The following is a 25,202-nucleotide window of genomic DNA, read 5'->3' on the forward strand; positions in this document are numbered from 1 at the left end:
TAAGGTAGATAGCTAGTGGGAAGCAGCCGCATAGCACAGGGAGATCAGCTCGGTGCTCTGTGACCACCTAGAGGGGTGGGATAGGGAGGGAGGGAGGGAGGGAGACGCAAGAGGGAAGAGATATGGGAACATATGTATATGTATAACTGATTCACTTTGTTATAAAGCAGAAACTAACACCATTGTAAAGCAGTTATACTCCAATAAAGATGTAAAAAAATAAAAATAAAAGACAATTTATATCTTCTATATTTATATAAATTACACACAAATATTTATACTAAACGAGCATTTACATTACAGCAGATGTTTTCAGAATGCTGAACACTACAGACCTGCTTGCAACACTGGCTTATGTCATTTGTTCTACCAGCAGGTGGCCTAGGAGTCCTGAGGCTCAGAATGTCTATCACCAGAGAGGAATGGAATCTTTCCTATGACATTCCCCCTGTCCCTCCCAGTGCTGGCTGCCAAAGCAGCTTGGGTGAATGATGATTCATTGCTGGCCTCATGTAAATGATGAGCCCTTTCCTCTTTCCTTCCTGTTGTAAGAATAGAGGGTAAGCTTGAGGAATGAAGGATCCTGGGGATGTCTGCTAGCAGGTGAAAAGAAGGACATAAGTCATTTTTTGAGCTCCTACTGTATGCCAGGTCCAGCGCTAAGACCTCAACATGCATCATCTCATTCATTCTACAGGAACCTCATATGCTGTTTGTGCATGATTACCTCCATTTTATGGAGAAGCTGTGCCTCTTGCCTAAGATCCCCCTAGCCCAATATCCACTCCATCCCCTGAGCCAACAATACCAGCCCCTGAATTCTCAGCAAGGAACCTTTATTTGGGTGCCCTTTGTTTATGGTCTCTGTGATGGTTAATTTTATGTAACATTGATTCTGGGTATTTCTGAGATGGTGTTTCTGGAAGAGATTAGCATTTGAATCCATCAACTGAGTAAAGAGATCTGTCCTCACCAATGTGGGTGGGCATCATCCAATATCTTGGGGGCCTGAGTGAACAAGACACTCTTCTCTCCCTCTTTCTCTTCTTGACCATGAACATAGAAGCTTTGGCTCTTGAGACTTGAGACTCCAGGACTTACATGAGTGGCCCCCTGGTTCTCAAGTCTTTAGCCTCACACTTGGAGTTACATCATCATCTCCCCCAGTTTTCAGCCCTAAACTTTGGCCTGAGTTATAACACTGGCTTTGCTCATACTCTAGCTTTCAGACTGTGAGCCCTCTGTCTCTGTAACCATGTAAATCCATTCCCATAATAAATCCCTCCTAATATATATCTGTATATACAGATGACTCTTGAACAACATACCTGTGAACTGCTCAGATCCACTTACTCGTGAATATTTTCCTATAGTAAATGTAGCCCTACACCGTCTGCAGTTGGCTGAATCTGAGGATGTGGAACTGAGGGTAGGGAAGGTTGACTATGAGTTATAAGATGTATATAGGAGGTGTTTTTTTATACATGCTGATATGTTGATAATAAAGCATGCTATACTAGTCTTCCCTGATAGGGAGAGATAGTAGGTGTTATAGGATTAATGTCAGTCTTTCAATGACATGACATAACCCTACAAAAGGATATAATTTCTTAATGTGGTTTGGAAGTACTAAAACCCTGTTATATGCCCGTATGATTTTAGTATTATGCTAAAAGGAAATTGTGTGTCTTTACTGGTCACAACTAGTTTAATTCAAGGAAGATGACTACCCCCTCATGACAAGCATGGGTTGACAAGGACAAGAGACTTTGGTTCATCTGCAGTGTGGACGACCCCTTTCCGAACTGGAGGTCTTGACTTGTGTAGTGAAGCCCTTTCCCAGCACACACGAAGGCCAGGAACTGGGACTAATGGACCCACTTAAAGAACTATGGGGACTGCTCATGTCCAGGGTCATGGCCTGAGTCAGCAGTTAGGGCCCTGTCAAGAGCTTGTTTTCACATTCCCGTCATCACCTGATGACAGACGTATGTAAGGAGGTCAAAGATGTCCAAGACAGAATAGAGAACTGTTGGGAATAGTAGGATTCCCAATCATAGACCATTTGGTGCATTTTCTTTCATCAGTAACTGGAGATTACTGAGGTGAAAACAGAGAAAACAGGATAATATACCATGGAGGACATTAGTCCATTTACACTGAAGGTCTCTTTATTTCTGACCATTTCTTTACAATCACCCCCGCTCCAAGGGATAATGCCAACATGTGTGTCTCCAGCCCAAATTCCCATCCAGAAATTTAGATTCATATTTCTGATGCTATAAGCACATGTCCCTGAAAGTCCCCTCACCTCCCAGCATCTACATTTCCAGTGCAACCCTACACCTGTGCTGGATCACCTTTCCTTTTCCCATTCACATTGAGCTGATATCTGAAATCACAGGTCTGTTTTCCTTTCATGATGCATCTATTGTCTAGATTTTTATTTCCAAATGCCCAGAAGAAAGCTTTTGATAGATGCACCCAACTAGGCAGAGATATAGCAGTGGTATAGAAAGGGCTCCTCTTGATAGAATGTCTTATTGCCCCAGCGAGGACATGGGCTGGAGCTAAGCCAGATGGCCCTGGGACATCCTAAATTCCTCATAATCTCAATTAGCTCATCCCGAAGCTGGGCAAGTCTGCCCAGGTGGAGAGCTCCATGAGGGCTGTAACTTTCCTGAGGGGCAGGATAAAACTCATCACTTAAGTGGGGCATACCAGTGGTGTGACACAGCAGCTTCTCCATGATGGTCATAGAGAGGAGGTTCCCACACAGGCTAAGGGTCCTGAGCTGGGAACAGTGGCTCAGGACAGGCAGGATGGACTCAAGTTGAAAGTCACTGATCCCACACTGCTCTAAGTTCAGTTCCTGGAGGGAGGCTGCAACTTGCTCCAGGAGAACTTGGAGGAGCTCAGGACTAAAGTCGGTCAGCGTGACACCACTCAGATCCAGGCCTTTTAGCTGACAGATGTTTGGGCACTGAGACAGATGGAGCAAGTCTGAATCTGTAAGCCGGCAGTTGGTTATTGAGAGGTTGTCCAAGGGGGTCTTCAGGCATCTGGGGGGAAAACAAGCCATTAGGTCGAGAATCCAGGGTGGCATGAGCTGAAGTTGGCAGATAGCTGATTTGCCCAAAGCCAAGGTCCTACTAACTGCCCTAAGAAAGTCAATACCTAGAATGACCAGTCTCATTTTAGACTGACTCCTGTCATCTTCTTTGTGTGAGTGGGTCAACTTTACAGTATCTTGAAAGCTCTCTTTCATCATGGGTCAAGCAGGGTGAAACTTACTTCGCCTCTTTTAAATGATGAATGAAGATAATGAAATGCACTAGAACCTACTCAGCAGAGAGCCTAACACTGAGTCTCAATCAAGTGTGTGCATCACTGAATTTGAATATTGGGAGAGAAAACATAAAATGCTTTCAACTCAGGCTTCTTTCAGACCATGCTTAAGCCCTAGGCACCTGTATCTCTGGGCCAGTTGAGGCTGGTGGGAGACATGTATAGAGAATCAAACTGGACAAGATCCCACATCATCAACAGGGGTTGCCAGTCTGCAGGGGCTCAGGTACATCCCTGCACCATCTGCAAACCACCTTCCACCTTCTATTATCTGTGGCTGCTGCTCCACTGCCATCCTCTCAGAATCATGCATTTCTTAAATATCAATTTTCTGGAGCAGAAGACAGCCTTTTAGAGACTGGGAATTTCAGACAAGCTCACTGTGTTCACAAACCTGGTAAGCACAGAGATTCTCTCTCTCTTTCTCTCTCTTTCTGCCATGCAGCTTGTGGGATGGTAGTTTCCCAAGCCCTCAGCCATGAAAGTGCAGAGTTCTAACCGCTGGACATCCAGGGAATTCCCCAGAGCTTCTCCTTAGAATTGCTCGGGTCTGAGGTAGTTTCCCTTCTTTAATGCCCTCTCCACTTACCTAATTTCCTAAGTCATCTGACATAGATATCTCTTTCTAAGGAAGAACCTATGTCCACCCTCACTGGATCCTAACCCTATGATCTATAGCTTTCTACTATGGTGTCCCATTACAGAACCTCTATAGCAGTTTGTTCCTCTACCTTGATTTGTGTGGTTATGGGATACCACACTTCAGGATAGAGCAGCAAATGACATAGTTCACGTGACATTCTAGTGTTGTGTTCGCTGTTACCTGGTCAGTGGCCCACTCTCACCTAAGCATCTGGTCCAGGCAGCCTTCAAGGAAGGAGGGAGATTCCATATGGAGATCCCAGAGGTGGTGCAGCCTGAGGAACTGAGAGGTAATTTGGACAACGTGCTGCTGTTCCAGCTCCTCAAAGGCAGACACAAGAATGGGGGAGAGAAAGAGTCTCTGCACGTTACCCATCTGGCCCAGGAGAGGAGCAAACACGGCCAGGGTGGACAGATGCCAGGTGCAATTCACTTGCACCTCCTGGATACAGTCCAGTTGCACCATACTCAGGACTGTCATAATATTTTCCGTGGACATTGTAACAATTTTCAGCTTCTTACAGCACAGGTGTATGGAAACTTTCCTCTGCTCCACCCACCTGATGAGGTAGGTGAGGAAATTATCCAGGGTCCTTTTCTTCAGACAAAGTTCTATGAACACCTCCAAGGGAGCCACGGGCTGCTGTGTCATTGACCTGTGCTCAGCCACTGGTACCATTCCTGAGCTTGAGCACCCGTGAGTGCTGGCTCCAGACCACATGCTCCAGAAAGTCTGGCCAGTATCCCGTAAATCCAGCACTCGCAGTTTGCACCTCCTATGAGGAACAGATTAGTGGGGGTGCATTAAAATCCACACAGAATAAAACCACTGTCTCAGAATTGACAACAGACTGTCCACCTATGTTTTTAGTTCACATTCCTGTCGTCACCTGCTGACTCCCCCTCTTCCCTCTCTGCCTCACTTTCCTCCGTCTCCCTTTCCCTTCCCCCCCTTTCTAGTTCTTCACTTCTAGTACTGTTAAGCGTCACAGGAAGGAGATGGGGCATGTTCTTTCAACCCGCCTTGCATCTTAGGTACCCTTACGTATCAGGACGGGATTTCCCGTAGTGAGCCAAGGCCTCTTGTCCATCCCTTGTCCACCTACTTTCCCTCATCCCACCTGTCTCTTCCAGGAAGCCCAGGATTTTACCAGGCTATGCAAATCAGACTCACCTAGGGCGAACCTTCTGGGCAAGTAGGACATCAAGTGCTTCCAGAACTGCTTGTAAGGGCCCCACATGAGGCATGTCTATCAGGTCCCCCAGGGGCAGGTGGACAAAGGGCCAGGCTTGCACCATGGCCTTCAAGGTCTCGATGTGTCTCCCATGGAAGGCCTCCATGAACAGTGGTGGGAAGAGCTCAGTGGGCAGATCTTCCACAGCAGAAATGGCTGAGGCCTCATCCCTCAGCAGGCTTGCTCCCGCCAGGTCCAGGAGTCTGGGTGGGGTCTGGACACTCATCCTGACCCTGCTCCGAAAGGAATCCTGTGGAAACTGCCAGGGAACAAGGCATCGATTTCAGGCCAAGCAGGAGCACACCTCAGACTGTCTCCCAAACCTTCAGAAGTACCTGCTCAGGCCAAGGTCACTGCCCCGGCAGAGGCGGAAGTGCCTCAATTAGCCCATATTACACTGTGGACTCAGGAGGCAGAAAACTATAACATGTTCCCTACTGGATCCAGAACAAGCATCTCACAAGTGCCAATGAGGAGGAAAGGCAACCACTAGCTCATTCAGTTCCATCCACTGCTTTGCTTAATTCCTGTCCTACTGGGAAGTGGGTACCAAGGAGCCTGAGAGCTGACTCCAATCTTTATGTGGGAAAGACTTTCAGACCATGACTTAGAGCCCTAAATCTATGGGAAGAGGAGTGTCAGGTGGGCCAACACAGCCTACATCCTCAGTTACCTCAGTTAACTTGGCTGGTAAAGATTAAGGAGATACTCCTACAATGAATGCTATTTGTCCACAAAATATATATTTTAAATTTCAAGAAATAACATTCCAAACATATGTTTTTTATTAAGAATATCTGCTTGAGGGACTTCCCTGGTGGTCCGGTGGTTAAGACTCTGTGCTCCCAATGCAGGGGGCCGGGGTTCAATCCCTGATCAGGGAACTAGATCCCACATGCTGCAACTAAAGATCCCTCATACCGCAACAAAGATTCCACGTGCTGCAACTGAGACCTGGCTCAGCCAAATAAATAAATAAATAAATATTTAAAAAAATAATATCTTCTTGGTGGGGACATTTAAAAATGAGATAAGCCAAAGAACAAATCAGAATATTTGAGATTTAGGCAAAACTACACTGAGAGGCAAAACCAAAACCTTAAATGTGTTCATCTGAAAAAAATGATTTTTCAAAAACTCTCTGTGCCATCCAGAGATCCATGCTACCCTTCAAGATCAGCTTACCATGGGTAAGAAGAGGGTGTCCTTAGCTGAGGTTGGTAACTTACTGCTGTGATGGGGTTGGCGGGGTGCTCAGACCTCAGACCATGTGGAGACCCCAGCCGGTGACTCTGGAGCCAGAAGATTCTGCATTCCTTCTTTAGAGGCTGAGGCTTTTATACACCTTTCTAATCCCATCATCCCTCTGGCCAACTACTAACTCAATCAGAAAAGGATCCTTGATTATATTCCATACTGCCCATTGGATTGATCCTGATTGGATCTCCGCTCTTCTCCAGATTACTTGATTGAATCAGATATCCATTCAGGAAACAGAAAGAATGATGGAGGGGGAATCAAGGACCCATTCATGGATTCACTCCACAAACATTGACTGAATTCTACCAATACAGACAGTTATATTCCTGGGGGGTCAAACAGGAAAGGGATTATTGCTTCCTGACATCGGACAAGAAAAAAACATAACTTGAAAACCATCATTATTGAGGGAGCTTTGGCCATATCAAAGTTATCGAAATGTCCCTGAATTAAAACAGCTTCATTAAGACAGTGGTATTGTTCCCAAAGTAAACAAAATAAACGTGTTTCTGTATCAACTTGTCACTTAGATATTATGTAGCAAAGATACGAGATGATGACCCTATTCAGGGAGCAAGGGAAGAGCTTTTGTGGATGTGGCTGGTTTTCCAGCCTTAAGCCAAGCCTTCTGTGAAGGTGGGCATGTCAAGATCACAGTGAGAAGTAAAGGTGGGGGCTTCACCTCTTGGAGCTGAGCATTCCTGAAGGGACCACTGAATGACTACAACAATTGAAAATAAAGAGTTCTTATTCTCCTAAGGAGGATGGAGACTTAAAGACATTTCTCTGGATGATATTTGGAAAGTAAAAGAGAGTGGCTCGGAGGAAACAGTGTCACCTTTGAGGGTGTTTCCTCCTAGAAAGTTGGGATCAGCACAGCAAACACCATGAAAAGACTAAATCTAAGAATGTGAGAAGAGGAAGAGATGTGAGTCCTGGAATCAGACATTTCCAAGACTGAGAGCCACTGAGGGTGGGCACTGTGGGCTCTTTGGGAACTTGGAGCCAGGGAAGAAATAAACGTGGGTCAGTAGCAAATAACACGGTCATCCAGGGGCAAGTGCTACCAGGAGAGGTTTTCTTTAAGTTTTTTTCCTCACTGAAGACACTTTCCAGATGGCAAATAGCCCCAGACATTTTTCTGGTTATTGGAAGCCGAACCATAATCCCATTGGCCACTTTGCAAATGTATTTAGATAATTACTGTTTTCTCAAACTTAGCTAAGTTCAAGACAGATTCTGAACAAGGAGACACCATTAGGCACAGAAATAAAATTCTTTTCTCTTCATAAAGAGAGAAATTTTTTTCTCTTCTATTTGGTGTTTAAGGTTCTACCACATTCAGGGATGACTCCCATCTGGGCTGCATCACACAGAGATTCTTTTGAAGTTTAAATTCACAAATAAAGGGAGACCCTTTCTCTATCTCTAAGAATTTTCCATGCCTCTCTCCCACCCCATTTATTTGATGCCCAAACAATTCTTATATAGCACTGGCCACCAAGTCAAAGATTCTTTAAGGGTGTTTTCCCTCTGGGTCACATTCCGGAAGATTCCTTTCACCACATTTCTGCCATGGGTATAAATGAACTTTGCATAAAATAAGGTTAAATTGGATTCTACTCAATAGGCATTTTAACTCCCAGGCCAACCATCCCGTTTGTTAAATACCTGCGGTAGAGTGAGATTAGTACCAATGATAATCATAAACATCTCTGTTTATTGAACAAAAACTGGGTAAGAATGGTGCGGACACTTTTTATTCACTACCTCAGATCACCTTCACAGAAAATCTAAACATCGCTGCTATTTTCTCCATTTTTAGGCTGGTGAATCAAGGTTTCTTCCAGGTAGAGGAATCTTCCCATTTCTGTGCAGTGAATAATTAGGTGACAGGATCAGAAGGACCCCTCAAATTGTCAGACAACCTAAATGTTGCAGAGGACTGACAGAGAGCCTTCACATGATGTTAGCGGAAATGCGGAAAGTGCAGAGTTTAAGCTGGGGATGTTTCTATGGGATGGCAGTTTCTATGAGGTCCAAAAAGACCATTGTTTTAAAGTGAGAAGTTGAAACTAATTCTCTGAAAAAAACTCGAGGGCTGATATGGAAAATAGCAAAAGTGGCTGGACTCCAAGTTGGTCGTTGTCAGATTTGTGGGCATTTGTGGGAAAATCAGAAGGAGGTTTCCTGCCTGAGCAGTCATCTGTTGAGCAAGACGTGTCAGAAGGAAATCAGAGACAGACACAGGTTTACATGGTGAAGGCGAATTTTATTCAGGGCTATGACAATAGAGGGAAAGATACCCCAGCGTGTGACTTGGCTTCATTCAAACTTCAACAGATAGGAATAGGGATTCACATCCAAAAAGCAGGGGGGTTACTGGCTGGTAAATTAATAAAGTCTGGGAGGGATTCTGGCTGAACCAATGTAACAGATTTCTTGCTAAAGGCAGCCCAGCATGATCTGATACCAATAGTGGGCAGTGAGGAAATTTGATCAGATTTTTGGGGTCATCAGATATCAAGCATGGGGATTCTTGCTGGACTGACTTACGGTTCTTATTGAAACTAGATTTTACAAGGAAGTACACAGACAATCCCAGGAGAGGATTCAGGAGGCTGAATAAATTTTGCTCAAACAAAGAACGTTTTCATTTGAGGGGATTGTGTTGGGGCACTGGGTGGAATGTGCAAACGCTGATTTAGTGAAATGTGCGGCCAACTTGGGAACAGGTGAAAGTCACTGATGCTGGGCAGGGAGAGCACAGGCAGGTCACGTGGGAGCTGGAATGAAGACGGAATCCTTTGAAAGATTTCCATGATCTGATTAACAGTCTCACACCCACTGTCATGGGTACCTAGAGATAATGTTGTCAGTGGACAAAGGAGCAAGAAGGGAGAGAGCACAGCCTGCATCCTGGCCTGGACAGAGCAGTTGTGTTGGAGACCCACAGAGGTGGAAAGACACAGGAGTTCCCATAGCCTTGGCAGTTTACAGGAGGCTTGAGGGTGGCCTCCAGAGGAGGAGGGCTGCTGGAATGCGGCCACTGGGGTCTTGTCTTTACGGTGATGGGTTGCTATGACCTGAACGTTTGTTCCCTGTCCCCTCCTCCACCTGCCACAACCAAACACATGCACATCCCACAGATTCTTCCGGTCACTACAGTGTTAACAGCCACTTTTTAGACTCTGTGTCTGTGTGTGTGTGTGTGTGTGTGTGTTTAAGGTCATGGAACGCTGACCACGTATGGACATCCATGGGCTCTGGGACCCACTCAGTCCCACCTCCACCCCTAACCATTGTCCCTCCACCGTCTCAACTGCCTGGAAAGGATTAGATGGATTGAGGGATTTTGAGATGGGGGATGACGCTGGGTTATCCAGTGAGCCTCACATAACCAGAAGGATCCTTAGAGAGGGAGACAGAGAGGAAAGAAGATGCTACACTGCTGGGTCTGGATATGGAGGAAGGGGACACAAGCCAAGAAATGTAGGTGTCCCCCGGTAGCGGGAAAAGGCAAGGAAAGAATTGACCCCTACAGCCTCCAGAGGGAACCCTGCCCCGAGAATCCGCTGTGAACTTCTCACCTCTAAAGCTGTAAGGGAATAAACTCGTGTTACTTTAGGACAGTGAGTTTGTGGAATTTGTTACAGCAGCAATAAGAGCTAGTACACCACATTTCTGGACCTTTAACAAGCCTGCCGAGCTCCTTCCCAACTCGAAGTCTCACATATGCCATTCCTGCAGCCTGAGCCACCCTGTCCTCCCTCCCACCTGTCCCTGCACCTGGCTCATCCATCTCAGCATTCTAGTCTCAGCCTAAATGTCCCCTCCTCAGGGAAGCCCTTGCTCACTAGCTCATGTCTCCATGCCCCCATTACTGCTCTCATGCACCCCTTTAGTTCAGCACAACCCCAGTGATCTCCCTTATAACCTACTGGCCCCCAGGGTCCTCACTTCTGTAAGCCTGTCCCCCAACGTCACCCTCTCCTGAATGCAGGACAGGGATGCATTCAACATCCCTTTCCTGCTGGACAGAAGGCTGTGAGGCCAGAGGCTGCCTTGACCACGGCTCAATGGATGTTTCTGGGATGAATGGATGGTGCAGGAGGCATGAGGAGGCCCGCCGGCTCCATGTCAGCTGTCTCTTATGTCTTCTACCACAACATTCCTCTACTCCCCATTCCTCATGTCACTCATTCATTCAACAAACATTCCTGGAGGATATGTACCGAGTTGTGGGAACTTGGAGTCATATTACCTCTCTGGGCCTCAGTTTCCCCTTGTGTGAAATATGGGAACTTATGGGTTCTTCCAGTTACTCTTGACTTTCAGGTCTGTCTTCTGCACATACATGACACTCCTTGTGTCAAAGGGCTTTATTTGTGGGCTGGAAAAGAAAGGAACCTGTGGGTTTGGAGGAGGGGTAGAAAGTATAAAACACAGACCATGATTCCAAGGGCCACTCAGATGGGCCTGATTTAAAACTCTGGATGTATGTGCAGCCGCCTGCTGTCTGGCAGGTCCGACGGTGTGGTGGGTCTCCACGTGATTCCACCTGTGCTGTGATGGGGTGGCAGTTCTCAGGAGTGTGGGACAGGCTGCAGGCGAGGGGGAGGCCCTGGAATTGCATGTTCCCGCTGCGACATAGCACCAGAAGGTGGTCTGGGGCAGGAAGAAGTGTAAATGCTCTCCCTCCAGGTGGCCTCGGGTGATGGGAGCCATCTCTGCTTCAGCTGCTCATAGAGTCCGTAGTTTGTAGGCGGAGCTGCAAGGCAAACCAGAGTCTGGGTAAACAGGGCTTAGAGGAGGAGGCCAGTGTTGATGGGACAGGAGAATGGTTGGTTGGACCCTGCAGGTTCTCCCAGGCTGCCGTACCAGGGAGCTAGGCTGGCCGTGCACCAGAGGGGAGAAGGAGGCTTGCAGGAGGGTGGTGGTCCTGCCAACCCCCCGAGAGCGTCAGGGTGTGGCCTGCTCCCTGTGTACCTAGGAGGGACCAGACACTGTGAGAAGTCTTGGAAAATTCAGCCCCATGACCTGATTGAAAGTGGCCCCATCAGTTCCTGGATAATAACTGCCCCACCCCAGTAGGGAAGGGAGCAGCGTGAGCTTGCGAGAGTGACCTTGAGAGAAACCCTTGCAAAGTAATGCGTTGTGACAAGCGCTCACTCTCCACAAAAAGATAAGTGCAAAGGATAGGGGCAGCTTGAAATGTAAATCAGATCAAGGCACTCTCCTGGTAAATCTGTACAAAGTCTTGTTACTGAAAGAAGGACAAAGTCCACACTCCTTATTGTGGCCTGTGAGCCCCTACCTGGCCTTCCTCTACCCCTGCTTAGCAGTTTGTCACTCACTCTTGCCTCCCCTGGAATGTCCTTCCCTCCAATTCCTGCACGGCTCCCTCCTTCTCAATTCAGCTATTTCCTCCAGAAAGACCGTCCTTTGTCATCCCATCCCAATGAGAATCAATATACCGGCCTCACTGTCTCTCCGCTACCCGTTTTCTTTTCTTCATACCGCATACCCCGGTGCAGTGCACTGGATCTTACGTTATTTTATTCATTAATGATGTCTTCTGTGTCTCTTCATGAGGGTGTCAATTCCTCCCTATCTGTCACTGCTGTGTCCCCAGATGCTACAATAGGGCATGGCACCTGGGGATTACTCAGTAGTATTTATGAAATGGATGATGGATCTGAGTGTGCAGTGACGCTGCCGCCCACCACCTGTGCTCCAGGTAAACATGGTGCTGCAGGTGACAGTTTCATCACACAGCAACATCATCCAGCAACACAGAGAGAGGGCAGGTGGCCTGGAGGGTAAATAGGACTCTTTCCCTATCTTCTCATTCTAATGCTTTTCTGGAGTCTGAGTAACCTGTGAGGTTCTTCCGCACCAGGTGGGCACACCTCAGCCCTATGCAGCTATGAACCCTTTAGAGCCCAATAAAGGAGGCGATCCCGAATTATAAAAATACCGAGAAGGGGGAAGTCAGCTTTCTCTGGGAGCCACAGCAACTTATGTCTATCCCACGTGCGGAGCTGGGGCAAGCTTGGGTTATAGTTATGCCGGTTGTAATGGTCATCATACGTGCTGATCAGATGGTGGTGCGAGGGCTCCTGGTGGTGGGTGATCAGGTGTTTGTACGGGAGCCCCTGGAAGGACAGACACAGGGCACATGTTACCAATCAGAGGAAGGCATCCACCTGGCTGTGGCTGGAGACAGAATCTGCCCGCCATGGAGATCTGTGGTGCTGAAGGAGAGGGGTCCCCCATGGGAGTATGGCTGCCTGAGCCCTGGGAGCCACCAACAGGAAACACACTTGTCTGCCCACCATGACACAGTTCACCTTCAAACACACATCCCACCTCAGCTGCAGTCAGCTCTCTGTGTGAGGAGCTCCCAGCCTATGCCAAGACAACTCATCCCGAGAACGAGCTAGGAGGATGCAATGAAAGTCAGGATACCCAGCTGAATAGGGAGAGTCCGAGCCATCTCATTGCATGCCCTGGTGATCTGAAATTACCCCCTTTGATTTGTCTCAAGTCTCATCCTTCCAAGTGCCGATTTCCATGGCAAGTGAAAGATGTTAAATGCCGAGCCTGACGTCTGCACCTTCTATTTAAATCAGTTACTATGGGAAGAGTCAGAGAATGCTCCATAAATTGCCTTCTCCTGCAAAGGATTTATGTCTCCCTCAGCTGGCAACTCAGGGAGTGATTTCTTTGGTGGGGAGTTATTTACAGGGAGAAGAAAGCCGTGTTCTCCCGACTCTGGGACGTTTGCCTGAATCGGTGCTTTTCCTAAGAAAATCTTCTTGCCCCTAAAAGGGAATCCTAGAGGACTGGGCTGATTTACAGGGAAGATAATGTGGATTTCCATGCTCGTCCTCTTGTCTGGAGTCGTGGGGAGGTCTGTGCCTACTATGGCCTAAAAACACTGGCTGTACCGAATATTTCAAGTGGTGGTTCCATGAATCCGTCAGATCACAAGGCCAGAAGGAGACAAAGGGCGATGGGCACAGACATTAAGCAGGGGTTCCCAAGGTCCACATCACCAGGTGTCTGGAGTATATTTCCAAGGTCAGGGAAAGCAAGTTGGAGGGGTTCTCAACTATCTTGACCATGCACACAAGATTTTTGTTTTGATCAGGTACGGTAAGCTGACAGACATAGAGACAACTGCCTTTGAAAGAAGAGTTTATCACTTACAACTCCCAAGAGGAGGGGGCATGTCACATCACACAGGACCACATGGGAAGCACAAGGGTCAGTCAGGAGGCAGAAGGACTGAAGATAGAACATGGCCCAGAGCCTTCGTTGTGCTTTCCAACAAAGGAATGGGCAAAGCAGGGTAGGCATGTTTGAGAAACATAGGATTGCACAGTTTGAATAAATTCAGGGTGTCTCTGGTTGTCCCTGCCTCGGCCTGGAATGGGGAATATTGGCCTCGCATGTGAGCATTAGATAAAGGAGGTGATTGGAGGGATGGTCTCTGGATTGGTTGGTTTGCATCTGAAAGGCATGATGGCAGGCAAGTTGTTTACTGTCCCTAGGAATTAGCTAACCCTGGGAGGGGCAGCCTCTCCAGGATTAGCAAGACCCCTAAAATATCAAAGTAAAATACAGAAGATAAAAAACGTGATTAAAACACCTGCCTAGGGGATAAAAACTCCATTGATCCATGGTCAATTTGAAGAGCAGTTGCAGCATTTGCCAAAGGGAGGAGAGTAAAGTGGGGAGGGAGCTGGAAATGGAGGCTGTCCCAGTAGGGGAGCACAGGCTGAAGCACACAGAGGAGCTGACAGAACTGAAGCAGCGATGTGGAAGTGATGCTGTGTCCAGTGTCCTCAGCACACAAACAGGCTATTTGAACAGAATCCCTAGAAACGAATATCCAATTGCTGGGTTCTATTTTGTGTATGTGTTGGAGGAGGTATCTTAATTTTATCCAGGCTCTATGTATGTGTGGTTATCCCTCATCAGGGTTTGTGATGGGACAACAAATGTCTTTAAGAAAGGGCACCAAGGGGCTTCCCTGGTGGCGCAGTGGTTGAGAGTCTGCCTGCCGATGCAGGGGACACGGGTTCGCGCCCCGGTCCGGGAAGATCCCACATGCCGTGGAGCGGCTGGACCCGTGAGCCATGGCCGCTGAGCCTGCGCGTCCGGAGCCTGTGCTCCGCAACGGGAGAGGCCGCAACAGTGAGAGGCCCGCGTACCGCAAAAAAAAAAAAAAAAAAGAAAGGGCACCAAATGTGTATTGAGAGCTAGGCTAAATGCCTCATGTACATTGATGGTTAGGGGATGGTTAGGATTGTGGGTTCTAATTTTGACTTCCTTGTATTCAAATATGTTTGTGTCTTCAGTGCACACTAATGCTAATGGTTGGCAGCACCAAAGCATCAGCACGGTCCGAGGACCATGCAGTGCGACCCAGATATGACAGCACAAACCAGAGATGCCATCATGGTCCAGGGATGCTAGCACAGAACTGAAAATCTGGCACTGTTTATACTGACATGAATCCCCAAATGCAGACGTTGAAGAGTCAACTCTGGCAGGTGGTAAAAAGGGATCTGAGGAGACTTTTTGCTTGATTTCTTGATTTGCTGAGCAGCCCCCTGTTCAGTCCCTTACCGACAGGCTACACAGCTTCAGACAGGACACTCGCCACCCTTGGGCATATTTTATCTGAAAATGAGCGTGCTGAGCTGGACAATCCCTTGGGTCCCTTCCAGCTCTAAAATGCTCCATTCTGAAGGATGTCCATCCCTCATTCTGTGCCTCCCTGCCCCCACCCTGAATTTAGGCAAAGGTAGGGTTGTGTGGGGTAGGAGTGAGGGGACAGAAATCACCTCTATGAGCAGCAGGCTGGCAGAAGAAATAACTTGGGGGAACACCCAGATCATGGTGGGGACAGGGCATAGTTGTGCACCCAGTGGGTGAGCACCTACAAGCTTATTCTCTCCAGGCTGAACCTGGTGGGAAGTACCCATGAGAGTTGATATAGGAAGAGGCTTTCTCTCCTGTTCCTGGAAGGGCCAGGATCTCTGAGCCTCTGGCACACTCTCACCTAATTTGATAAATGTCTCAAATGCCTGGTCTTGGGCGTGGAAGGCATGTTCTGAGGTTGCAGTGCCCTGCTCCCTGTTCTGAAAGCCTGGAACACAGCCACACTCACAAACAGGCACCCAACAAGTGAGAGTGCACTGAACGGCCCTTGACTTTTCATACAAAAGAACAGGACGCTTGGGCATAGCTGCTACAAACACTGTCTGTTCAAACATCACCACCACTTAACTTTTGGAGTACTTTGTGTGATTCCTGACTACATTCACCTTAACTGAACACTTACCTTTGTTTGTTTCCCATATTCTTTGCCTGCACCCTGTTGGAAAAGCGTGAAGGAAGGGGGGAAATGGCCCAGGAAACTGCTGGGATACCAGCCAAGGGGAATGCTACCAGCTTGAGATTAGATTAACATCTGTCCACCCAGTAAATAAGGGTAAGTGACATTGGCAGCCCTCTGGCTGGGGAGGGTATTTAATGAGGTTACTCCTGAGTTTCTAAGAGGCAAATGGGTCTAGAAAGAGTCTGGCTGTTAGTGTCTCCTGAGCATTGGGAGGGAGTCAGGCCTGAGTGGGGGTTCCCGAACCCTCTTACCTCAACTCTCCTCTTGCTGTACCACCTGGAGATCTGGTCCGGTCTGTGGCCTGGGAAGGGGATATACTCTTTTCTATAAATGGTCTGGGGTGTTTTCTCAGTGGCTTTGGTGAACTGAAAAAGACCAAATATTCAGGACAGTTTCTGTGATGCCCCTTCTCTAACTTCTGCTGCATCCCCTCAGCTCCCAACCATTGGAAGCTGGGCAGAAAAAGGGTAAATATGGACCCCGGGCATCCTGCGCAACACAGGCTTAATTGTGCCCCCCTCCCTTCCAGTACTTGAAAAGGAGTGTGCTCAGGGACTTGGCACCCCCCCCCAAGAGCCCTTGAGGAAGCTGTTTTGGTGTCATCTGACCATATCTCATGGTCACTCCTATTTCTGTTCTCTTCTCTCTCTCCCTGCTCCTCCCTCCTGCTTGTCTCCTCCCTTTCTCTTTCTCCTTTGTTGCTCACTCTTCCACATTTTTGTGGTTGATTTTTTTTTGAAATTCATTGTGGTAAAATATGCATAATAAAAGGTACCATTTTAACTATTTTTAAGTGTGTGGTTCAGTAGCATTAAGTACATTAACAGTGTTGTGCAACCACAACCACCCTCCATTTCCAGGACTTTTTCATCCTCTCAAACTGAAACTCTGTCCCCATTAAGCAACAGCTCCCCAATCTTCCCTCCCTCAACCCCTGGCAACCAACATTGTACTTTCTGTCTCTGTGAATTTGACTACTCTATGTACCTCAGATAAGTGGAAGTATAGAGTATTTGTCTTTTGGTGACTGACTTACTTCACTTAGCATAGTGTCTTCAAGTTTTATCTACACGGTAGCATGTGTCATAATTTTCTTTTAAAGACTGAGTAATATTCCATTGTACGTACATGCTCCATTTTGTTTATCCACTCATTCATCATTGGATTACATCTACCTTTCAGTTCCTGCGAATAATGCTGCTGGGAACATGAATGTGCAAATATCTCTCTTCAAGATCCTGCTTTCACTCTGTTGATAATGTTGATAGAGTTCTTTGATGCATAAAGTTTTTAATTTTGATGAAGTCCAATCTATCTATTTTTTTCTCTTGCTGCCTATGTTTTGGGTGTCATATCCAAGAAATCACTGCTAAATTCAAGATCATGCAGCTTTTCTTCTATGTTTTCTTCTAAGAGTTTTATAGTTTTAGGTCTTGTATCTAGGTCTTTGATCCATTTTGAATTAATTTTTTAATATGATGTGAGGTAAGGGTCCAACTTCATTCTTTTGCATGAGTATGATGTTAGCTGTGCTTTGTAACAATCTATTTTAAATTGAAACTAACTTGCCTTAACTCATTAATAAAAACTCCACTCCTTTACAGCTCTGCCCTCTCCCATTTTATGTTATTGATGTCACAAATTACATCTTGATATACCGTGTACGCACTAACATGGATTTATAATTATTTTTATACACCTGGGTTTTTTAATCATGTAGAAAATAGTGGAATTACAAACCAAAATTATAATAATAATGGTTTTTATATTTGTCTGTGTATTTATCTTTACCAGACGTCTTTATGTTTTCATATGGCTTCAAGTTACTGTCTAGCATTTCTCCATTTCAACTTCAAGGACTTCCATTAGCATTTCTTGTAGGGCAGCCCTAGTGGTAATGAACTCCCTCAGCTTTTGTTTATCTGGGAATGTTTTAATTTCTCCATTTTTGAAGTAGAGTTTTGCTGGTTAAAACAGTATTCTCAGTTGATAGTGGGGTGGGGGTTTTTGTTGTTACTGTTTTTGACCCCTTTAAATATATCACTCCACTGCCTTCTGACCTGCAAGGTTTCTTTTGAGAAATCTAATGATAATCTTATTAGGGCTCCCTTGTATGTGATGATTCATTTTCCTCTTGCTTCTTTAAAGATGATCTCTTTTTCTTTGACTTTCAACAGTTTGATTATAATTGTCTCTGTGTGGGTCTCTTTGGGGGTTATTTTATTTGATCTTCATTGAGCTTCTTGGATTTGTAGATCCATATCTTTTCTTCCAGTTTGGGAAGTTTTCAGCCATTATTTCTTCAAATAATCTCTCTGCCCCTTTCTCTCTCTCTTTTATCCCATAATCTGTATACTGGTCAGCTTGATGATGTCCCATAAGTCCTTGGGATCTGTTCACTTTTCTTATTCATTTTTCTTTTTGCCCCTGGACTCAGTAATTTCAAATGATCTGTCTTCAAGTTCTCTGATTGTTTCTTCTGCTTGTTCAAATCCACTGTTGAATGTCTCTAGTGAATTTTTTTTCAATTTAGTTACTGAGTTTTTCAATTCCATTATTTTTGTTTGGTTCCTTTTTATAATTTCTATCTTTCATTAATATTCTCATTTTGCTTGTATATTATTTTCCCGATTTCATTTAATTCTTTGTCCATATTTTCTTTTAGATCTTTAAGCATATTTAAGACAGGTGGGGTTTTTTTTTAATTCTTTTAAATTTATTTACTTTATTTATTTATTTTTGGTTGTGTTGGGTCTCAGTTGCTGTTAGTTGGCTTTCTCTAGTTGCATCCAGCAGGAGCTACTCTTCGTTGAGGTGCGCAAGCTTCTCATTGTTGTGGCTTCTCTTATTGAGGAGTACGGGCTGTAGGCATGTGGGCTTCAGTAGTTGTGGCACACAGGCTCAGTAGTTGTGGCACACGGGCTTAGTTGCTCTGCAGCATGTGGGATCTTCCTGAACCAGGAATCAAACCCGTGTCCCCTGCATTGGCAGATGGACTCTTAACCACTGCACCACCAGGGAAGCCCCTAAGACAGGTTTTTTAAAGTTTTTCTCTGGTACTTCCATTGCCTGTGCTTCTTCAGGGACCATTTCTGCCACTTTATTTTCTTCCTTTTAGTGGGCCATCTTCCTGTTTCTTTGTATGCTTTATGATTTTTTTTGTTGAACACTGAGCACTTGAAAAAAACAGCCATCTCTCCTAGTCTTTGCAGACTGGCTCCACTCAAGGAAAGTTCTCCGCTAAGTAGCAGGGCATGTTCTGAGCCTTGGAATCAGCCAGGTATGGAGGTTTAAGTTCTTCTCAGGACTTTTCTGAACATGAGTATGCATCCTCCTTAGGCCTCTGTGTGAGTGTGTGTGTGTGTGTGTGTGTGTGCATGCATGTGCACACTTTTTATTTCCCCTGTGTACATGGCTGCTTTAAAATGCCTTAATTATCTGAGGAGTCTCTCCCTGGCTTCTTCTCAGAGCCTTCGATGTTCTGTTGCATTCCTCTACCTATAATTTCTTGCCCCCAGACATTTGCAAGTTTGTAGTCCCCTGGCAGCTTTCATTAACTGTGACCACTGCTGCTTTTCAAGCTCTTCCTAGCCTAAAATATGAACTACCCACTTTTCCCTGTCTGGTCTCTTGAGTTAGGCAGAACAGAGACCAATCCCTCAGGCAGCTTCCAGACAGGTTACAATGTTGCTCCACTCCCTCTGGGTTCCAGGGAGGGAACTGGGAGCTGAGCCACTGCTTCCCCCACACTGCACCACACTGTGCTGGGGAGGGAATGCAGAAAGGGCAAGTAAAAATGCCATGGAATCTCCTACTATTTTGAATGTGGCTTTTTCTACTGGGTATTTGATTTTTTGCTATAGACCTTTGCTTTGCAGAGGCTCCCATATAGTTGTTTCAGTTAGGCTATAGTTGCTTTTTAAGTGTTTCCATGGGAGAACAAGGAACCTGGAGCTTCTTAGTCTGCCATCTTTCTGACATCACTCCAACTCTGCTCTCTTTATGCAATCTCCTCTAGGCGTTGGACCAGTCCATAATATCCCTGGGTACTGCCTTGCCCATAGGAGCCTGAAGGGATAGCTCACCCAGTCTTTCTTGCCCTTGGATTACACACCCTTACTCCCCAAACAAAGCCAAGTGCAGTCAGAGCTAAAAATGGCCAAAAACCACATCTGACCAGAGGGGTGGTAAATGTTCATGTTCCCCCATGAAAACAGCCTTTTCCAGTTCTCAGAAATCACCATCAACCTTCCCCGCACTTGCATCAAAGTTGCCGATTCTATCTCACCCTCTTTCCCTTGCCTATTTTCCAAGAAGACGTGAGGATGTCTAGACGTCTCTGCAGAAATTTAAGTGGGTCAGTCTTGATTGCCACGAATGAAGATATTCTATTTTAAGTAGGTCAATTCAGGCAAAGTATTTTGTGATGACCTTTAAGGTACATGGGAACACCAAAAGCCCATTTGTTCTGTTTTGAAAGTGAAAGCTGAAATGCACAGGCAGGGCAAGGTTGCGTAACAGGTGCCAGAGAACAGCAGTTCATCCCTGGACAGCAACACAAGGAGTGTCAAGCCTGCCTTGGCAGGTAACACGTCCTGGGAAGGGCCAGCCCAGGGAGAGCAGACATTCTTCAAATCGAGGTGCAGTGGAATTAGGGACAGGGAACACTGGATGCCTAGAAACACTCCACTGAATATGGAACTGCAAGGCACAACCATATTGACACCTGTGCTATGATGTTTTCAAGATGTAACAGGGGCCTTGATTGTTGCTTGAACGTAACTCCTCTATGTATAGCACAGTGCCACCTTCTTAAGATGCAGTCGCCTATGGCCCTTTGAAAATAATAATGTCCTAACTCCTCCCTCTCCCTACCACGTCTCCCTCTGAGCCCTCTGTCCACCTCCTCTTTTCTTACCGTCTTCCTCTCCTCCAACCAGTTTCCAGTGAGCACTCTGGTTGAATACTTGGCCTCAATCTTCCAGCTCGGAGTGGAGAATGACTGTGGACTTACTGCAGTAAGAAACTGCATGGTAAGGATTTGCCCCAAGCTTCTTTGACTTAACACAGTTTAAGGTTTCGGGGGTGGGAGATGTTATGAAGTTGCTGAGTTTGGGATGCCTTTTTTTTTTTTTCTTTTCATCAGTCAAAAGGAGTGGTAGTAGATGAAACTCTACTAACTTCACAGAATAAAAGGGCCTTGAGAGTCCACTTTCAGCCTCCAGGGAGAGGTGATGTGATCTTGGATTCCCTACTGTTGACCGTCTCCATGGTGATAGACTCTGAGTATAAATACTCTCCTTAAGGGGGCAGCTGATTCTTCGGGGCACCACAAAAGCAAATCAAACCAACAACAATCGCCACAAAAGCAGGAGGCAGAAGAACCTGGTTTCTATGTCACCACCTGATAAAAGGCATCATCTTTGCTGCCTTTTCACAACTAGAACGACTTGAGATGATCACATTCTACTACTTAATGAGTGCTGATGTGCTAGGCCCATACTGAGACTTTTACATGTACTCACTTGTTTAATCCTCAGAGCAGCCCTATGAAGCAGGTGCCAGTGATTGTACCCATTTTATGGATGAGGACACTGAAGCAAGGAAGGATTAAGTAGCTGCCTCAAGTCACACATGTGGAGAGCTGGGATTTAAATCCACTCTGATTCAGGTCTAAACCACTGGGCTCTACTCACTGCCCATCTGCCCCTTTGCCTAAGGGGCTTGAGGAAGAATCCTATCTTTGTGGTCAAACTAATAAATATTGTTCATTCAGATCATCTCCATTCATTCATTCCAGAGTCATTCTAGCAAGCATATGCCACATCCTTGGCACTGAGCTGGGGCTACAATGCATCAGTGGCTAGACCAGGGCCCCATCCCTATAGAGCTCAGTCCAATGGGATAAAGACCATGATCTTGCTTATTCATTAAGCCAAAAAATCAGGAACCACCTAGATATCTATCAGCAGAGAGCTGATTGTGACACATCATATAAAAAAGTACCCTGTAGCTGTTAAAAAATGCTGACATAGGAAGATGCCTGCAATATATGGTTAAGTTAAAGAAGCAGTACACTGTAGTCTTGCTTGCCACAAATGAAGACATTCCATTTCAAGAAAGCAATTCAGAGAAAGTGTTTTCCAATGGCTTTTAAACAAAAATAGAGGAACTCCAGGAAATTATTTGTTCCATATTGAAACTAATTATGTGGCAGGGAAAGGACATGGAAGATAGAGCAGAGCAAACTTCTATTTGGCAGGTACCATAGTCTGGGCAAGTCTTGAGCCAGGAAGATGGGCTATCCTTTCAATCAAAACCCAAGAGAGCTACGTGTCCTGTATAATTCCATTTTTTAAAACTTTTTATTATAAAATGTAACACAAACATGAAAAATTACTTTAAAAATAAATGTACAGAAAAAATGAATTCTAGTAAACAAAACCCCACCAGCATGTCAGTCAAGAAATAAAACGTTCCCAGCACCCCAGAAGTGTTCCCATATGCCTTCTTCCACTCCAACCTGACTTCTGTGGCAATCTCTTCCTTGATTTTCTGTATATGCTTAGCACCAAAGGATGCATTCCTAAACACTAAAGCTTAGTATTGCCTGATTGTGGACTTTAAATGGAATCCCCTAGCATGTATTCATCTGAGTCTGAATTCTTTTCCTCAATATGGTTAATGTTTTTAAGAATCATCCATGTTGCACGTAGCTGTGGTTCCTAAATATTTTTGGACACAGAACATGTCTCCTAGTAGCCAGATATAGCCCTTTCTCTAGGGCACTGGTTCTCAAAATTTCTAGTCTCTTAAAAACTATTGAGGACCCAAAGGGCTTTTTAAAATGTGGATTATATTAGTGGTCTGGAGCCAGATTGTACCAGTTCGTGAGAGCCAACACTACATTCTGTAGTCATGTTGGTAGCTTGACATCAGTCATGACAGGAATATTACACCACAGAATTGCCCGACCCAATGAATTATATTATATATTAATTAGTGTTTATTAATTTATAAGTAACAACAAACTTTCAGTCTGTTGTAATATGTTGTTTTGTTTAAAGGAGAAAATCAGTCTCACATAGATATGTAGTTAGAAGAGAGAGAACTATTTTACTAGCCTTTGCAGTTAATCATGGATATTCTTTGCTACTACACCAAAACTCAACAAGTGGCAATTTTTAAAGTTTAGTTGCAGTGTGGGATCTGAAACTATTCAGTGAACTCTTTGAGCCCTATTACGTTAAAATCCACTGATTGGGGCTTCCCTGGTGGCGCAGTGGTTGAGAGTCCGCCTGCCGATGCAGGGGACGCGGGTTCGTGCCCTGGTCCAGGAAGATCCCACGTGCCGCGGAGCGGCTGGGCCCGTGAGCCATGGCCGCTGAGCCTGTGCGTCCGGAGCCTGTGCTCCGCGACGGGAGAGGCCGCAACAGTGAGAGGCCCGCGTATCGCAAAAAAAAAAAAAAAATCCACTGATTGATCTTATGCTTTGGATAGATCTTTAACCCATTTGTAATTTTGTAACATCATGGTGGTCATTTGGAAAAGATAATTTTACTGAGCAGATCTTCCAAATGTTGACATGTTTCATTATACTACATCCCAAAATAATCACATTTGCTAATATCCCTACTGATATCAGAAAAGCACCTATTAGGAAGTTGACAAGCTCACAGTGGTAGATACAGGTTTTCCAAAATTCTAGTTTTAGCTTGAAAGCTCAAAATTTTTGTCATTGGCAACAACTACTGACCATTGTTTTCCTTGAAGTGACAGCCTTCCATCATTCATTTTTGAGAAATCATTTGCCAAAGGTTCCAATCCGAATAACCATGATTTGTCTGCCAGTCATTCTTTCAGGTAAAAATTGTGTTTCATTAAAAAACAAAACAAAAAAACCCTGGGAATTCTCTGGTGGTCCAGTGGTTAGGACTCTGAGCTTCCACAGCAAGGAGCCCAGGTTGATCCCTGGTCAGGGAAATAAGATCCCACAAGCTGCAAAAAAAAAAACCCAGCTAATTTCACTCATAATTCAAACAATCACACACACAGCGTTCTTTCTCAAGAGAACCATTGAACTTGGGCACACAACAGCAGAGCTTTCTCATGCGTCCTTCCCATTTCATCACACAGCATGTGAAAAAGACATCTGTTCAAGGGTCAAGATTTAGTAAAATTAATAATATTTACTTCTTCATCAAGCACACTCTATGTGAAACTAGCAGTTTTTTTAACATCTTTATTGGAGTATAATTGCTTTACAATGTTGTGTTAGTTTATGCTGTATAGCAAAGTGAATCAGCTATATGTATACATATATCCCCATATCCCCTGCCTCTTGTGCCTCCCTCCCACCCTCCCTATCCCACCCTTCTAGGTGGTCACAAAGCACTGGGCTGATCTCCCTGAGCTATGCAGCTGCTTCCCACTCGCTATCTATTTTACATTTGGTAGTGTGTATATGTCAATGCTACTCTCTCACTTCACTAACACATATATATGGAATCTAAAAAAAAGAAAAAAATGGCTCTGATGAACCTAAGGGCAGGACAGGAATAAAGACGCAGACGTAGAGAATGGACTTGAGGACACGGCATGGGGGAGGGGTGAAGGGTAAGCTGGGACGAAGTGAAACTAGCAATTTTTTTAAAAAGCTGCGAGTGTGTGGTGGTGAAGAATACAAATGTTAATGGCACTGCCTTGATTTATGCACAGGCTCTGGCAGTTTTACCCCCATCACTTCTGCACCATCAGTGCAAATGTCAACAATGTGGAAAAAGGCAAATAACATCTTAATATTACACTGTTGGTGGGAATGTAAATTGATACAGTCATTATGGAGAACAGTATGGAGGTTCCTTAAAAAACTAAAGATAGAATTACCATATGACCCAGCAATCCCACTACTGGGCATATACCCAGAGAAAACCATAACTCAAAAAGACACATGCACCCCAGTGTTCATTGCAGCACTGTTTACAATACCCAGGACAAGGAAACAACCTAAATCTCCATCAACAGATGAATGGATAAAGAAGATATGGTACATATACACAATGGAATATTACTCAGCCATAAAAATGAATGAAATAAGGTCATTTGTAGAGATGTGGATGGACCTAGAGGTTGTCATACAGAGTGAAGGAAGTCAGAAAAAGAAAAGCAAGTATCATATATTAATGCATATATGTGGAATCTAGAAAAATGGTACAGATGAAACTGTTTGCAAGGCAGAAATAGAGACACAGACAGAGAACAAACATATGGACACCAAGGGGGCAAAGGGTTGGGGGATGGTA

At 45.3% G+C, this 25,202-nt stretch overlaps 2 protein-coding genes across 2 annotated transcripts; both read right to left on the bottom strand.

Moving 5' to 3' along the window:
- Nucleotides 1-2,488: 2,488 nt before the first annotated feature.
- LOC114898046 (PRAME family member 9/15-like) lies at nucleotides 2,489-5,451 on the bottom strand. Its single transcript, XM_029227053.1, has 3 exons — nucleotides 5,165-5,451; nucleotides 4,194-4,766; nucleotides 2,489-3,062 (listed from the first exon to the last, which is right to left on the bottom strand). The coding sequence occupies exons 1-3, from the start codon at nucleotides 5,449-5,451 to the stop codon at nucleotides 2,489-2,491; spliced, it is 1,434 nt and encodes a 477-aa protein (XP_029082886.1).
- Nucleotides 5,452-10,850: 5,399 nt separating this feature from the next.
- Nucleotides 10,851-21,144, bottom strand: CUNH1orf158 (chromosome unknown C1orf158 homolog). The gene is made up of 4 exons (XM_029226912.1): nucleotides 20,819-21,144; nucleotides 16,152-16,265; nucleotides 12,466-12,643; nucleotides 10,851-11,256 (listed from the first exon to the last, which is right to left on the bottom strand). The coding sequence occupies exons 1-4, from the start codon at nucleotides 20,930-20,932 to the stop codon at nucleotides 11,072-11,074; spliced, it is 591 nt and encodes a 196-aa protein (XP_029082745.1). The 5' UTR covers nucleotides 20,933-21,144; the 3' UTR covers nucleotides 10,851-11,071.
- Nucleotides 21,145-25,202: the final 4,058 nt, after the last annotated feature.

The sequence above is a fragment of the Monodon monoceros genome, unplaced genomic scaffold (assembly GCF_005190385.1).
Source record: "Monodon monoceros isolate NGI ecotype Baffin Bay Population unplaced genomic scaffold, NGI_Narwhal_1 Super_Scaffold_18, whole genome shotgun sequence".
In the NCBI taxonomy this organism is placed as follows: Eukaryota; Metazoa; Chordata; class Mammalia; order Artiodactyla; family Monodontidae; genus Monodon; species Monodon monoceros.

Coding starts and splice junctions, on each gene's coding strand:
- LOC114898046 (XM_029227053.1), bottom strand. CDS start 5,451: ATGAGTGTCCAGACCCCACCCAGACTCCTGGACCTGGCGGGAGCAAGC. Junction 4,767..5,164: donor GCCCAGAAGGTTCGCCCTAG/GTGAGTCTGATT, acceptor TGTTCCTCATAG/GAGGTGCAAACTGCGAGTGC. Junction 3,063..4,193: donor TGCCTGGACCAGATGCTTAG/GTGAGAGTGGGC, acceptor TTTTCCCCCCAG/ATGCCTGAAGACCCCCTTGG.
- CUNH1orf158 (XM_029226912.1), bottom strand. CDS start 20,932: ATGCAGTTTCTTACTGCAGTAAGTCCACAGTCATTCTCCACTCCGAGC. Junction 12,644..16,151: donor ACAGCAAGAGGAGAGTTGAG/GTAAGAGGGTTC, acceptor CTGTCCTTCCAG/GGGCTCCCGTACAAACACCT. Junction 11,257..12,465: donor AGCTGACTTCCCCCTTCTCG/GTATTTTTATAA, acceptor TTTGCCTTGCAG/CTCCGCCTACAAACTACGGA.